Below are 17438 nucleotides of genomic sequence, written 5' to 3'. Positions count from 1 at the left end.
TTGAACAACACATCCGTCCATCTCTGTGTAAAAATAAACACAAACGCATCATGTTTCTGTTTCTCATATTTTTTCTCATTGTTGTGGTGGCTTCATTCACATGTTCTTAAGAAAAACATTTATCATCTTACAAAATCTGTTAGAAAGTGCATGAGATGTGACTGTTTTGGTCATTCATTTGAAATCACTCACATTGTTTACAAGTAACTCTTTTATTTTCTTGCCAAAGCCAATTTTATTCACATCAACGGCCCTAATGGGATCTCGCTGGATTGTGTACATGCTGCTGTTATATCACAAAGCTCTGACTATGAAAGAGAGAGTGGTGTATTTCAACTCAAACAAGTCTCATTTCGGCCAAAACCTACTCAAATGAAACCAGTAACAAGTTATTGGTTTTTAACTGATAAAGAACACCAGGCATGGTTTGCTCCCTTCATTCAGATTCTCCAAATCAAAGCGAGTCTGCACTCTCTCTTTCTGTCAGGCCCATCCTCCACCAGTCCACGGCTTCTAACCAAGAGTCTGTCCCTTGAGCCAGGCCCCTGCCTCGGAGCCCACGAGACCCCACAGCGCCTCTGCTCTGACCCTGGACCCCAGGACGCACAGGACTGCAATGGCACAAGTGAGGACGGACCTCAGGACGTCCCGCCTCCACCCCCTAAAACACGCCCACCTTTACCTGGGCCAAAGCCTCAAGGTACGTTCTGTACATTTAAAGGGATAGTTCAGCCAAAAATTTAACTTCTGTCATCATTTACTCACCATTATGACACAAAATAATATATTTTGAAGAATGACCAAGCTCTTTGTTTCAATACAATTCACAAATACTGTGACCACAGGACGTCAAGTTTTAAAAATGACAGAAAGGCAACTTTTATGCCATATTGCAATCTTGGGAAGCCATAAAATAGCTTTGAGGAATGGCGGTGAATTTGTTGTTATTTATTTATATATGCACATATGCAAATGAGATCCGAGAGCTAGTACCATTCAAAAGTTTGTGGTCGACTAGATTTTTTTATGTTTTGGAAAGATGTCTTGTGCAACAAAGATGCATTTATTTGATCGGAAATACAGTAGAAAAATGTGAAATATTATTACAATTTAAAGTGAATGTTTTCTATTTGAATATATTTCAAAATGTAATTTATTCCCGTGATTAAAGCTGAATTTTCAGCATCATTACTCCAGTCTTCAGTGCCACATGATCCTTCAGAAATCATTCTAATATGAATATTTGCTGCTGATGAAACATTTCTTATTATTAATAATTTTGGAGAAAAAAATGCTGCTTTTTTAACATTAACATTTAACATTTTTAATATTTTTGTGGAAACTGTGAAACTGTGACTTTTTTCAGAATTCATAAAGTTGTAAAGTTTAAGTATAAAATTTAAAATCTTTTGAACAATAGTGTATGTTTTTTGCATATTCAAAATATATGCAGAACTTATAACTAAATAGAGGTCACCATTATTTTAATGTTTACTGTATTCCCTTTGATCTGATGTTTAATTTATGATATAATATAATATGCAATATTATGCAGTAATCTAATAAAAGTACTTGTTATTCTGCCCTGCTGCTCCAATTTAATATCTGTGTCTGTCTGTGGTGTGGTCATGTGATCGTGCACCAGTCTCAGTCTATTGATTTGCGTATTGATTTTGTCTCGTTCAGTGCCCCCGAAACCCCCTCACCTCCAGCAGCAGAGCGCTCGGCGGCCACGCCCCCCGGATAAGCCCCTCCCACCAGTACCCTCCCGCCCACTCCCCGCCGACCCCCGCCAATCACGCGCCACCTTACCGAGAGCAGAGGGAAGCTCCTCCCCCACTTGTGTCCTCTCGCTCATCGAGAAGTTTGAGAGGTGAGAGATCACAATCATTTGAGCGTTTGTCACTGGAGCGGCTTTTTGATTACGGTAGATTTTATTATTCATATCTACAGTTCTGATTTGGTGCTCTCGAGTAATGATATCTCCGTTTGTTGATCGCAGGTAAACAAGAAGGTATATTTTTAATCTCACTGCCAGAAATGATTTATTAATCTGTATTTTTGTCTTGTTTTTCAGTAAAAAATCCTGAAAACAAGATGTACTTGAGAAGCAGAATTGCATAATATATTAAGACATTTTTTTTTTAACCGTACATCTTACTAAATTGTTTTATTTACTTTGTCTTAAAAATTAAGGTAAAGCAATATGTACTTTAGAAGAAGTGCATAAGATATTAAGACATTTTAGAGAATATAGCTATAGGTTATTCATTTTTAAGCATAAATCTAAGAATTAAAATATTGTATTGTTCATACATGTATTTTTTTTCATTTACTTTAGTTTAAAATGTAACTAGGAAGAACAATTGCTTAAGATATTAAGATTTTACTTTTACATTTAATTTGCCAACAATGTAAGAAATAATTAATCCATAATTAATCCATCTTGTCTGAAGTGTGTTAATTTATTTTTAAAGATACTGAGATAGAAAAAAACCAAGACAAAAATACTAAAAGGAAATTTTATTATTATTACTATTAATATTTTATTTTATAAAATATTATTATAAATTATTTAATATTTGTATTATAATATTATATAATATTTTTATGTTATTTTTTTATTTTTATTTAATTTATTATATTATTTTAATACAGTGCTCACAATGTGTGGTGTTTTAAATATTTATATACATACATTTAGAAATATATAATTGTCGCATGTAACTTTTCTTTTTTTTTTTTTTATTTTTTTTTTTAGAGAGCAGATCATCGTGGTACCAGATATCACTGGGGGAGTGATGTGTACCCCACGGGTCCCCGAACAGCAGGCCGCTTCTGGGTCATTTAGCCCTCCATCCTCAGAGTTCATCCTGCCCTGCACGTCCCTTCAGGATCCACTAGAGGCGCCGCTGGCCGAGGAGGAGGTCGAGAAGGAAGATGAAGTGGATGAAACCGAGGAGGATGACAGTGAACTCGGGGCATCCTGCTCAGAGAAGCGTCTCTCTATGGAATCAGGCTATGGTGCCTCTGATAAACTGCTGGACACCATGGAAATGAGGGACCTCACAGCCAACCAATCAGAAATCCCCTCGGAACGCTTGTCCCTCCCTCCGTCACAGATGGATGGCAAGCTGGCCAATAGAGACAGTGGTATCGACAGCATCAGCTCGCCCTCACACAGCGAGGAGCTCTGCTTCGTCGGGGACGAGGATCGGGTCGGTCACGAGAGGGAGATTTGCCCCTGCAGTCCAGGGCCCGGGCTTCCTTGCAGCTATGCCGAGGGGCCCGAAGGAGAGGGGGCCAGCGGTGTAGAGGGGGGCAGAGACTCAGAGGGAGACAGTGATATGGAGGAGGGCAGTGGGGATGAGAGTGAGATGAACCCCATGGCTCTTCAACCTCTGCCTAAAGCTGAACGACAGGACTCCGTTGAGGTGAGGATTCATATTAGCACCTATTTGATTAAATAATTTAGTCATGGACTAATTTCACTCTTGGTAACAGGGTATTACCAAAGACTCTAGATTGACTTCCATATTGTGAATACACATAAAGACATACGTATACATGAACAGCTTAATTCATTCTAAGAGATAAATGAAAAATTTGGTGCAAGAAACCCTGACTAAAGTGTATACTTTTAATATATGTATTTATAAATACAATATATTGTTGAATATAAACAGAATCTGTATTTAATCATTTATTTTTAATAATTTTTTAATATTTCATATTTTATATTATTTATAAAAATTTTATCTAGTATAATTGTATATTATTTATATGTTATATAATTATAATGATATATTGTAAATTATATATATTTAAAATGTTGTTTGGTATGTAATGTATTAGAAAAATATATTAATTAACCATAACCCTATGTATGAAAACAAGCATTTTAATATTAAGTATGGTTTATATTAAGTATATATTCAAATATAAACATTTATGAAATACTTATATTATAATATTATATAATGTATAATAATATATTATTTATGATCCAAATTTATAATATAAACATTTACTTTAACCATATATATATATATATATATATATATATATATATATATATATATATATATATATATATATATATATATATATATATATATGTACTTATGTAATGTATATAAAATATATATATAAATATAAGAAATAAATATCAGAATTATTAAAATGCATTATATACAAATTATATTTAGTTTATTATATTTTATTTTTATATTTATTTAATCAAATGTTTAAATGTTTAAAATAATATTTTATCATTTATAGCACTACCATTCAAAATTGTAGGGTCAGTAGAATTTAATTTAAATTTAAATTAATACTTTTATGCAGCAATGATGAAATAAATTGATTAGTGGTAAAGACATCTATAATTTTAACTAAAGATTTAAATTTTAGTTAAATGCTTCCTTAAAATTTTCTATTCATTGAAGAATCTTGAAAAAAGTATCTTTTAACAAAATGATTTGTATTTGTTATTTTTAATTATTTGTATTTTAGTCAAATAAATGCATGCTTGGTGAGCATAAGAACCTTTTACAAAATCACAACATTCTTGATTTATACATTTTTAAAAGTTCTTAATGTTCTTAATGAGACTTATTCTGCGTAATTCCATCTAATTTGTTGTTACAAGTTTGTTCAAACTCATTATTCCACCAACATTTTCTGGTTTTGCAGCTGTCTGTCCAGCAGCGGGTGTTTAACATTGCTAATGAGCTGCTGCATACAGAGAAGGCTTACGTGTCCAGACTGCACCTCCTGGACCAGGTGTTCTGTGCCCAGCTGATGGAGGAGGCCCGAGCTCGCAGCTCCTTCCCCTGTGAGATGGTCATGGGCATCTTCTCCAACATCTGCTCCATCTACTGCTTCCACCAGCAGTTCCTGCTGCCCGCGCTGGAGAAACGCATGGAGGAATGGTGAGAGAGAAAGACTATGAGATTGAGTTTATGATTGATTTGATATATATATATATATATATATATATATATATATATATATATATATATATATATATATATATATATATATATATATATATATATATATATATATATATATATTAAAATGCTAATGTTACTAATGTTTTATTTTGCTTTCAAATAAAACTTATTAATATAGCACTTTTCACAATGTGGAATCAGATCTTAGAGCAGAAACTATCTTTTTTCTTTTGGACATAACTAGACATTTTGAATGGATTTTGAATTTTGAAAGGACAAACGGATGTTTCCAAGTATCCTAGTGACATTTGTGTTTCCACAAACTAAACTTTGTTTAGAAATAGTCTTTTTTGGAAGGAGAAGGGTGACATTTCCCAAACCTTGACTTCCACCCCTCTGCCCTCAGGGATCTGAACCCCCGCATCGGGGACATCCTGCAGAAACTGGCACCTTTCCTGAAGATGTACGGTGAGTACGTGAAGAATTTTGACCGGGCCATGGAGCTGGTGAACACCTGGATGCAGCGCTCCTCTCAGTTCAAAGCCATCATTCACAACATCCAGGTACCAGACTGCGGTCCAAACTAACCATGCTCTGTAAGAAGAACAAGTCTTTGTAGCATCTTTGTAGCATGCATACTATAAATGCAATACTATCATTCAAAGGTTTGGGTTCAGAATGATGTTTTAAAGGAAATTAATACTTGACATCATAATTTCATATTGTATCATAAAAATTGTTAGCCTCAATTTAGTTATGTCTTGCTTATATTTATGCATGCACAAAAGTATTTTTTCAATTTAATGAAATTTCAATTTCATTTAGAAATGAATACTTTTATTCAGCAAGGATGCATTGCATTAATCAAAAGTAGCAGTATTTGAGACATTTATTGCTATGTTACATAGATTCTTCGAATAAATGCTGTTCTTTTGAACAGTTTGAACTTCCTGTTCCTGGAAAAAATTCAACATGGTTAATATTATTAAGAAATGTTTATTGAGCAGCAAATCAGTATATTCAAATGATTTCTGAAGATCATGTGACACTGAAGACTGGAGGAATGATGCTGAAAATACAGCTGCACATCACAGGAATAGATTACATTTTAAAAATATATTCAAACAGAAAACAGTCATTTTAATTTATTATAGTATTGCACAATATTACTGATTTTACTGTATTTTGATTCAAATAAATGCAACTTTGGTGAGCAAAGCTTTCAGCAAAATAAACTTTTTAATTATAGTACATATTTAAAAAAGCTATTTTAAATGAAAAAATGACTCGGTACAGGGCATTCTGGTCTTTTCTTTCCAGGAAGTATAAAAAAAATATGCTGTTTGATTTAAACTAAAATTACATCTAAACAATCTTAACGGGCTTTTTGTAATGGACTTTGAGTAAGAAGCATATCTAGACAGAACAGAACGCTGAATAGATTTCAAGTGTAGAAGTGTGAAACAACAATAGGAGTTAAACATTTTTTTTTATTATTTTATTCAAGCTGTGATAATGTTAAGGCATAAATCGTTTTCTATTAACAATAAGTGGAAGTCAGATGTGTTGAGTGCTGTTGAGCATCACACTCTCAGCTGAACTGTGTGAAAATAAGATGGTCTTCCCAACCCCCTCACTGTTATAATGAGTGTTAATTGCGTGTAACCCTGCATAATTGACAGCCGTGGACTGAATGAACAGAGTGTGTGTTAGTCATACAGTAATCTCATCCACCAGGTGCACCCCACCAAATTCACCTTCACAGTCTGAGACAAGAGCGTTCATGTTTGAAATAACGAGAGCGCTCCCTCGGCTCAGCCATGATTGAGTGTGTCAGATGAAAGAGGGAGTCGCTGTGGGTGCGCGAGTGTTTTCGGGGAGTTGTAGGTTATGGTGAATACTAATGGCGCCCCAATCAGGCCTGGTGCGGCACTTCAAACGTCTCTGGTAGCCACGGTGTGGAGAATATTAAGAGAACGCAGGGCCCAGCTCCTGAGATCACAGCACTGCTGTCACGGGCTCCAGTGAATCATCTTGATTGTGCGTGGCTGTGTTTTGGGAGTCTGCCTTGTTGTTAAAGACAACAAAAAAAACAGCATTCGTTCAACACATTTCACTTTTGCAACGTGATGTATTTCAATTTGAAACTAAATATTCAGCGGGAAATAAAGTAGGCAGGGACTTGATTTCTTCTTCAGCAGGATTTGACTGCATTATGAAAAGTAAAAAATTTAGCATTAAACTTTAAGAAGGTCCATATTAAAGAAAGCTGAGCATACAGACTTAATGATGAAATATATAGCGTTGTCAAATAATTAAACGCATGTTATGTTTATAGATTAAATATGTTTATAGACTTAATATAGTTGAGTATTTTAATATTTTAATAATATTTTAATGAAAGCTTATAAAAACAAGTATATATATATATATTGTTATTGTTATATGTTATAATGTTATTACATTTATATATAAAAAATTATAAAATTTAAAAAAACAATTTTTTTGTTATATACTTCAGTAATATAAAACATTATATTAACATTATATAAACATAATTTTTTTATATATTATTAATTAAAAATATATAATATCTATCTATCTATTTGCAGACATACACACACTTTAATAATACTCATGTAATGTGTGTAATATATCATGACCTATACATTTTAATAAAAACAAAAATAAAAGGCAAAATTTCACAGACAAACATAGATAATATTATACTTCATTAATAATGTTTACATATATAATACATATAATTATGTACACAGATGATTTGTGCCTAATAAATGTAGTAAATGCAGTCAGTCTTGTTTTTCTTTCAATCTTTAAAGTATCTACTTTTACAAATATTCAGAATTTGTGTGTGGGAATGAACCGGTGCATGGTTTGTTTTTGCTCATGGGATGATTTTGTGTGTGTTTTGCAGAAAGAGGAGATGTGTGGAAATCTTACCCTACAGCACCACATGTTGGAGCCTGTGCAGAGGATCCCTCGCTACGAGCTCCTGCTCAAAGACTATCTGCACCGCCTGCCAGAGGACGCAGACGACTTCAAAGACGCTCAGAGTGAGTGAGGAGCGGTGGAGCGCTCAAATGGGTCTTATCTCCTCCACTGACCGCAGCGGCCCTCTTTCTGTTTCAATTCAGCTGTTCGTGCATGGTGCCTGGAAATATTGCAGTGTAAAGTTTCATGCAAGGTTAACAGGCCAAGATAAAAGGCAAAATGGAAAAAAAGGCACTTTGTGAATATCAAGTCCTTTATCCTTTACAGAATCTCTGGAGCTGATCGCCACAGCGGCAGAACATTCAAACGCTGCCATCAGGAAAATGGTGAGTGCAGTTTCAGACGAACCACACACACTCCGTCTGGGGTGAAAACCAACACCGCCACTTATAACATCCCTTTGTAATTAAGCATGGTTGCCTTTTTTAATGTGAGGTCTGTTGTGAAAGTCTCTCATTTGAATCTGTTAATTGCTTATGTTTGTATTTTCTACATTTTGAGGCATGAGACACCTCCCTCCGAGTAACCTGACTTAAAACAGACAAAAAATAATTTTCATCGCTGAAAATGAGGTCATAACCGTGTCATAAAGTCTAATTCTAGTTGTGAAGTAATCAATTTGAATTTTTTGCAAGTAAAATTTTAAAATAAATATATATCTGTAAACATTCACTCTTCTTAGTATGCTTAATATTTCAAAAGCACAAAACATTTCTTGGTTGGTCACATTGAGTTATGAATTACATGAATCATGTGCCATAAATGATAGCATCATTTAAATTCAAAATGACAAAATTTCAGAAAGCAAGTTGAGTTGTTTTGCATAACTGGATATATATAATATTAAACAATAAAATTATTTATTATATTATTATAAAACTTATATCATAAGACATAGCCCACTGTAGCGATATGTATAATATAACGTGTTTGTATATATATTTTAGGGTTATTTTTGTTATTTAAAAAAAAAAATGTATTACTTAAATATATTAAAATATCACTAAAGTATATATTAAAATTATATAAAAATAACAATTTAAATATTTATGTATTTTAAATGAAGTTTACATATATGTATATTTGAATAAAAAAAATTATTTTTCATATTACAAAGGTATATATTAAATATAAAAAAAACTACCATTACTAATACAAATAAATGTAAAAAATGACATCTTATATTTTAGAATATAGTTATTTAATAAACTTAGCATGCACAGGGATGTCCTTTTTCATTTTTAAATTACAAAAGTATATATAAATATATATATATATATATATATTTATGTAAATATCAAAAATATCAAATATTGTTATTTTAATAAAATGAAAAATGTTTGTACAAACGTGTGAATGTTCTGTCCCTCAGGAGCGCATGAGAAAGCTGTTGAAAGTGTACGAGTTGCTCGGTGGAGAAGAGGACATTGTTAACCCGACTAATGAGCTCATCAAAGAGGGACACATCCTGAAACTGTCAGCCAAAAACGGGACATCACAGGATAGATACCTGATTCTGGTGAGTGAAAGGCAAACGTAAATGACATAAATCATACCAAACAATCTTTTTTTCTTAAGTAAGATTGTTGCTAAATCATGCACGTGTAACTTTACTCGTCTCTCTCTGAAGTTCAATGACAGATTGTTGTACTGCGTTCCCAAACTGAGGCTGATAGGACAGAAGTTTGGAGTGCGAGCGCGGATTGATGTAGACGGGATGGAGGTTCAGCGTGTTTTTATCTTGTTTAAAGCATAAAACTCAAAATAAATCAAATGGCTGATTCACTCTGCATTGCTTCACAGCTGAAGGAGACCAGCAGCATGAACGTACCGCGAACATTTCTGGTGTCGGGAAAACAACGTTCCCTAGAACTGCAAGCGAGGTACGGCTGAGGGAATGTGCTTCATCTGCTTTAAAAATAAAATCTGAGGTTGATTGAAAACCACAGAAATGTTGTCCGAGCTTTTGAGTATTAGGAGAAAATACCTGAGATAAGCATATCAGCCACTGAAAAACAAGAGAAATATGTGCAGCTTTTGGGTTTTTTAAATCGTTTGCCGTTTCCATTTTCACCAGGACGGAAGAGGAGAAGAGAGACTGGATTCAGGTGAGCTTTTCTTCATCATATCACAGCTTCTCAAATCTCTCGACTATAACACTCCTGCTTACATTCATTGAGTTTTTGTTCACTTTCTCACAGGCGATCCAGGCCACTATACAGAGACACGAACAGACGCTGGAGACCTTCCGGATGCACAACTGCTCGTTTCGGGAGGAGGACTTCACTCCTCCAAACTCTCCGGTTAGTTTTATCTGATCACTCGCAGTGTTGTTACCTAAAGCTAAAAGTAAAGCTATTTAAAATATAATTAAAATAGTAAAATGCTAAAATAAAAGCTGAAAAGAAATATAAAAATAATGACAAAATTACTGCAACTAAAGTTAAAATCAAACCTGAAAAATAAAAGCCAATACAAAATAATACTAAAATACATCATATCCAGACCTCATTCAAAAAACGGGAATGGGAAAAATAAAATGTGGTTTCTATCAGGGATTTTCAAACTTTGGTTCAGAGACCTCTATTAAATTCAGATATGTTAATAAAATAATATAGTTTTAAAATATAATTTATTAAAAATTATCATTTGTATATCTATGATTCTCTTCAGGGATATGTATACATATATGTTCACAACATGCACATTGAAAAAAAATTATATTACTAACATTGAAATAATACAAAAGCATATATTTGAAAATAATCAAAATAACAATTATATATATATATATGTATTGTATTATAACATATAATATAATATCTGCTAATTTCATAAATGTAATTTAATTTTAATTTAATTTTAAATTTATTTATAATTTTTATGTAGTATTTTATAATACAGTTTTAAAATGTAATATTTTTTTAATTAATTAATTAACAATTATCTTTTTTTTTCTGTTTTCTAAACACTGGTTGTAAATCACCACATTAATCAAATCAAAAAAAGATGTCAACTTAATAGCAAGTACATTATATATACTAAACAATACAAATATTTTCCAGATTATATTATACAAATAACTATAGTGATTCCACAGTTTAAATGGGTCTTCATACATGAAAATATATAGCATTTATATTTCATGAAGAGATTGACATATTTAATCATCTGTGGCAACCAAATTTTTAAAACCCCCTGATCTATATGAATAGCTACAAAATATAGTGGCTCCAAAAAGTCTTTTGATGCTCAAGCCACACTTAAAAATGTATGAATGTCACTGAATTAGTTAAGAATATATCCAACCAAGTGGCATTTAATCACCTTTTATGATAACTAGCTCTAATGCAGTGACATGTTAACCTACGTTTTAGGTTTTTTGGCCACTGCATTATTCTCTGACCGCTCGTTGTTTTCAGAACTGCACAGAGCTTGGAAAACGAGCGCCTACTCCAATCCGGGAGAAAGAGGTCACGCTGTGCATGAAGTGTCAGGAGCCTTTCAACTCGATTACCAAAAGACGGCATCACTGTAAAGCCTGTGGACATGTATGTTACAGCATACCTGTGTTTTCTGACATGCTCTGTGACACGGTGGGCTGACGTTGTGCTTCTTGACTTCAGGTGGTGTGTGGGAAGTGTTCGGAGTTCCGTGCCCGTCTGTTATACGATAACAACCGAGCCAACCGTGTGTGTATAGACTGCTACACGATGCTAGTGGGAGTGCCGCCCTCTCCGGCCAGTCTGAGCAACAGCACACAGAGACGCCGCTCCATTCTAGAGGTTCGATGGCAGATTTAAACCCATAACATCTGGCAACCCAACGTGTGAATGCTAGTGGTGGTCTGCATTTTTTTCACCTCTTTTTTCCTGCAGAAACAAGCCTCAGTGGCAGCTGAGAACAGCGTGTTGTGTAGTTTCCTTCATCATGTGGAGAAAGGAAGTGGACGTGGATGGCAGAAGGCCTGGTTTGTCATCCCCGACTCTGAGCCTCTGGTGCTGTACATCTATGGTGCTCCGCAGGTAAGGTGATCAGATTTGACATGCATGTTACGACCAGGAGTCATGTGATCAAACAGATGTGAACACCAGGTGTAAACAAAGCTTTAGTATTCTTTCCATAACTAATGCGGTTCATAGTAGCCAGTTAATGGTTGACCAGCGATGTATTGATCTTTTCTTCTCTCTTTCTCTCTCCACATACACAGGATGTCAAAGCCCAGCGCAGTATTCCCCTCATTGGGTTCGAGGTGTCTCTACCCGAATCAAGTGACCGTCTAGAACGACGCAACGCCTTCAAAATGAGCCAGAGTCATTTGACCGTTTACTTCAGTGCCGACTGTGAGGAACTGCAGCGGCGTTGGATGGAGGTCTTATCGAGAGCCGGCAGGGGCGAGGAGCTGCAGTCAAACGGTCCGATATCCGAGGCCCTTGAGGAAGAAGGGGAGGAGCCAGTACCTACGGGAGAAAGCACATGATTGGCTGAAAATATGATATCATTTTGCACACACAAACTGTACAAATGTGACCACACCGACAGGATATAATAGACAAACACACACACACACACATATACTTTCTCTCTTACACACATCTGTAATAATTGTCAGTTGTAAATTGCATGAATTATCTACAGGTACGTTTCTCTGTGTATTGCTCATCTTGTGTGAGTGACCAGTGTTTGGAACAATCGGACAAAAGTGCGCACACTTTAAAGACGACTTGATAACGTGCATCAACTCTTTCGGCCGCTAGCAGTTTCTATGTTTGATCGACTGTTTCTGCCAAATCTCGAGGTGTTGTGGTGGTTTCTCGACTGAGGCTATGGTTTTGTGAAGTGAGACGGTTCTGTTGTTTGGTGCCTGTGTGTGAATGTTTGGCCTGGCTTCTTGAAAAGTTTTGGTGACCTAGAGAGTCTACAGTGAAGTACCCTAGTTTAAATGACCAGAAGCTGGAGGGAATGATTGATTTAGTTGGGTTTAAATCAGTAAAAGTCAGTGGACTATGAATCCTGCCAATATTAATGGCAATAATCCGCTTGGTAAGAGGATCAAATTCTGGATTTCACATTTCGATTACTTGGAAAACATCGGCTATTGCATTTAGTAGTGGATTGTGACAGGATTGGCCATATGAACTGTTGTTCAGCTATGCAAGCCTGTGTTTACCTCAGAAACATAGTGTACATGTGTGGTAATCAGGAACTGCTGGAACATAGCAGGAATATTTATTAAGCGGGTTTTAACCACTCACAACCACAGAAATATGTGCTTCCTGTTGACTTCAAGGTCCTTCAGCACGGAAAACACTAACAAATTTAGTCTGCCACCTAGAGGACGCTTATCATAGCTCGCACACATTCTAGGAGTGAATGTCAGGGAACCTGTCAAGAACATGTCAACCCAAATTTAATACCAATTAAGATACTTTATCTTGCTTGTGAGTAAACTAAATGAAGCTTGTTTTAATGACCATTAAGTTTTTTGTTGCACTGTGACATGGTTTATTAGAACAAACCTCATTACTGTAAGGTGAAATAAATTAATTAATGCTGATTTACAGTAAGGAGAATCGGATAAGAACTATTGAGAATAATAGGTATTACAAAACATCTTAATTGTAATTAAAATAATATGTCATGATGTAAAAATAAAAACTTAATGGTGTTAAATAAGCATTGTTTATTGTAAACTAATATATATATATATATATATATATATATATATATATATATATATATATATATATATATATATATATATATGAAATGTATGGAACCTTGTCTCTGCCATGGGATAAACAAAAGTGACTTTTTAATTCCTATACAGACTTTTCCACCGTAAATCTTAATTTATATCTCAACATTCTAATTTTAAATAAACTCTAATTTTAAATAAACTTAAGAAACAATTCTGAGAAAAAAGGCAAAATTGTGAGATATAAACTCACAATTGTGAAAAAAAAGTCAAAATGGTGAGACGAAATTCAGAATTCTGTAAAAAAAAAAAAATTTTTACGAATCTTGCAATTGTGACAATTATTTTTTTATCTTCCTGTTTTGAGATATAAACTCGAAATTATGATTCTGAATGATTAAATAAATAAGCAGTTACCTCTTTATTTATTTTCACTCCGTGGTGGAAACAGGCTTCCATAGAAATGTGAGCTGGACGTGTTTTGTGAGATTCACATCTGAGACTGTCCCTTCTGCTCCAACTGTAGGGAAAAACAATTCTGTGGAACAAAAAATGTGTGTAATGGGAACGTTTCAATCAAAGGAATTGACAGGGCTCTCCCTACAGGATAACAGAGACTTGATCCTGTTTTTTGAGTGTGCATGTGTGATTTCATGAGTGCAGCAGGGGCATTTGAGAAGACTGCAGATAATATGAGGATTTTAGGTCATGAGGGTGTGTATGAATCGGGCTAGTTTATATCATTGTAAACTCAATGATATCCCTGCCTTATTTAGAGGGTTTTTTGATAAATATAGAATATATATAAATAAAAATTAAAAAAATTAAAAGTTTTGATGAGGATATCAAAGTTTTCAACCGTGTTGTATCTGTGTATGAAAAGTGCAGAAGATGAAAGGACGAATTTATTTGTAAATATAACTTATTCCTCTGAGCCCAGTTTTGTGGGTTAGGTACTGTGGATGAACTTTGGTGTTTGATCTTTGTTATGTGAAGTTTTAAATGGACTTCTTAGCATTGTGGTAAACCCCAGGTCAAGAAAAGCTTAGGATAAGTTCTCTCGTTTCATCACTTTTTCCAGAGGTAGATATTCTGTGTTTTAGAAAGAGCTTCATTTTCATTTCCTCTTTTGAATCCAGTTATTTGCCCGTGTGAACGCCTGATGACTCACTGAGAACTGCTTTACCTTTTTTGTGTTTGATATTGCTTTAATCTTGCTCTTTGTCTTTAAAGACATCGCTCGAGTAAGTGAAGGTGAACCAGTCGTTGTGTTTTCCCAGTCCTCCAGCCTCCAGCCTGCCTGTGGTTTCCTTCCTCAGAGGTTTTTGGACTGTTGATGGCAGCGCATGGCTTTGGGACAGGGCTGCGTGTGTTCACTTCCATATGTTTACGACTTGTACTGGTCATTCCCAGATCCTCAGTTGAGCCTGCCCGTCACTCACGCTTACACACGCATTCATCTTCCTGCTTCTCTCAGTATTATTGTTCTTGATATCCTGCCTTACTGATATTTTGCAACCTTGTGCTTCTCTTCACGTTGTTTTTCACAATTGCTTTTTGCCAAAGTATACTGCAGAAAATTGTATCAGAAATTGAAATGTTTTCTGTCACATTTTTTGTTTCTTTACCTTTGGTTTTTTTGTGTTTAATACCGATATTTATTGTCTTTTTTTACTCCTTGAGGTAATTGTAGTGAAGTTAGTAAACTCTGCAATGCACCAAATGATGAACACTACCAAAAATACAAAGACGAAATGCTATATGTTAACATTTGGGAGAATATAAATTATTGTTTCTGTGTAATCCAAGTCCAACAGTAATTGGATGTTAATGCATTAAATATTGCAGTTTCTATTCTTCATCCCTTAGTCCACAAAATCTGTTTGTTACCTTTTTTTAAAAGGATTAATTTCTCTGAGATCTCACATAAACTACATTATTCAAAGACAGATGAAATACACTGAAGTTCATTTAGCAAGGATATCTGAACAATTGTGCATTTTTAAGCAAACAATCTGACATTAAGTGTCATAAACAGAAACAGAGGTGCTATTTTTTTGTTGATCAAGGGAACAGCTTTGTCTTTATAAATATATGATGGTACATTCAGTGTGTCTGAATGAACAGGTTATAAAAAGAGTTTCTAGTCTTTAATATGGAGTTATAACACAATGGATTATTCTGTGGCAAGAATCATTTGGGAGAAACTGTTACATCTCTGTGGTGCCGAACAGAGAATTAAATGTTACATTGTATATATTATATATGCTCAGATCTGCATACCAAAAGATTCCATAATTAGCACAGTCTGATGATGACGATGATGATGTAATCTGTTGCTACACCTGGATTATTGATTTGAGGGTTCTAATCTTGTTCATGTTTATAACCTAGTTCTATTGCTCTAAATTCATTTTTGTAATAATGGCGATTACTTTGTTACATGCCAAACTTTTAAACTCTATTTATTGTAAGCCAGCATTTGGTCATGTTGGTTTCTTTTATATGGAAGCTACACTCAGAAAAAAAGGTAAAGAAGCTTTCACTGGGGTGGTATCTTTTAGGTACTAATATGTACAATTTAGGTACTAATATGTATCTTTAAGGTACCAATATGGACTCATTAGGTACAAAGGTGTGCCTTTTGAAAAAGTACTGCCCCAGTGACAGCTTTTGTACCTTTTTTTTTCTGAGACTGTAAAGAGAGCAATGTTGATGGCATGAACAGCTGTTTTGTTCACAGATGTTAATGATTACCTGCCTAGAGATGATCTACCATTCCTTCTCCTCTACTCTCTGGCATCATCAGAGCATGCCAAACCCAAAGTAGTGGAATGAGCGCCTCCTGACCCGTTTCTGTCATTTTTTGCTGACTCTTCATGTGATGTATGTCTGCAGCAAATCAGCAGAGAGGGATTTGTAAAACATTGCCAGATAGCCCTATAGTTGATCTTCTCAAGGATAGTTCACGCCGTGTTATTTTGCTCAGAAACCCTCTTTCAGAAAACCAAGAAAGAGCTGCATTACGAGCTTTGATGCGTTCAGGGTTTTTTTTTTTTTTTTCAATCCTATTAGCCAAACCATGACACTATATGGCATATGCTATTGTTTCCCCTCATGAAACCTGGTTTATTGTACACATAATGGGTATTACTGTTATTTCAAGTAATATTATAATTATTATTGTTGATTAAATTAGTGGCAGGCCACTGGGTACCATTGTATGTTAATATCCCAATGAAATCTGTGCAAGATCATGAAAATGTTTATGAAATAAAATAATAAAAGAACCAAAAGTGTGTTTCATTCATTTATTTTATCTAAATAATGTGTGATATAGTAGTTTGTACTATTTTATATTTTACAAGTGTGTGTGTAAAGAGGATATGTATATATTTATATTTGTGTAGGCTATATATATATATATATATATATATATATATATATATATATATATATATATATATATATATATATAGCCTACACAAGATTCATACATTTGTGATTTAAACTAGCTAGGCCATATAATAGTTTATCAAACTTATCTCACAAATACATGCAATTTATGCCTTTAAAGCTTTTTTTTAAATACCCTGTTGTGTCGAAAACGCATACCTTTGCATAAGCTATAGTAAAATATTAAGTTTAAAAACTGTTTTTCTATTTTATAAACGTGAATAAGATCAATGAAATCATAGCGTATACATTTAATCGTCAACATTATTTTAATTGTCTTATTATTACCATTTTTTCCCAATATCACAGCCTGA

General features: G+C 34.2%; 1 protein-coding gene across 5 annotated transcripts in view; it reads left to right on the top strand.

The window, feature by feature from the left end:
- Positions 1 to 13655, top strand: part of LOC113107026 (FYVE, RhoGEF and PH domain-containing protein 1-like) — a 40307-nt gene extending 26652 nt beyond the window's left edge. For 2 of the 5 annotated variants that reach the window (XM_026269148.1, XM_026269150.1), the window contains exons 2-17: positions 542 to 700; positions 1687 to 1873; positions 2762 to 3434; positions 4696 to 4934; positions 5365 to 5521; positions 7894 to 8032; positions 8238 to 8296; positions 9343 to 9489; positions 9601 to 9693; positions 9774 to 9853; positions 10048 to 10078; positions 10172 to 10273; positions 11393 to 11521; positions 11597 to 11755; positions 11849 to 11995; positions 12181 to 13655. In XM_026269148.1, coding sequence (XP_026124933.1) covers positions 542 to 700; positions 1687 to 1873; positions 2762 to 3434; positions 4696 to 4934; positions 5365 to 5521; positions 7894 to 8032; positions 8238 to 8296; positions 9343 to 9489; positions 9601 to 9693; positions 9774 to 9853; positions 10048 to 10078; positions 10172 to 10273; positions 11393 to 11521; positions 11597 to 11755; positions 11849 to 11995; positions 12181 to 12450 — 2771 coding nt within the window. In that variant the 3' untranslated portion in view covers positions 12451 to 13655. The other 3 variants (XM_026269147.1, XM_026269149.1, XM_026269151.1) reach the window with 2 other exon arrangements.
- Positions 13656 to 17438: the final 3783 nt, after the last annotated feature.

The sequence above is a fragment of the Carassius auratus genome, chromosome 8 (genome assembly GCF_003368295.1).
Source record: "Carassius auratus strain Wakin chromosome 8, ASM336829v1, whole genome shotgun sequence".
Taxonomy (NCBI): Eukaryota; Metazoa; Chordata; class Actinopteri; order Cypriniformes; family Cyprinidae; genus Carassius; species Carassius auratus.
Note: the sequence above shows the minus strand (reverse complement) of the source record. Positions and strands in the feature narration are given on the sequence as shown.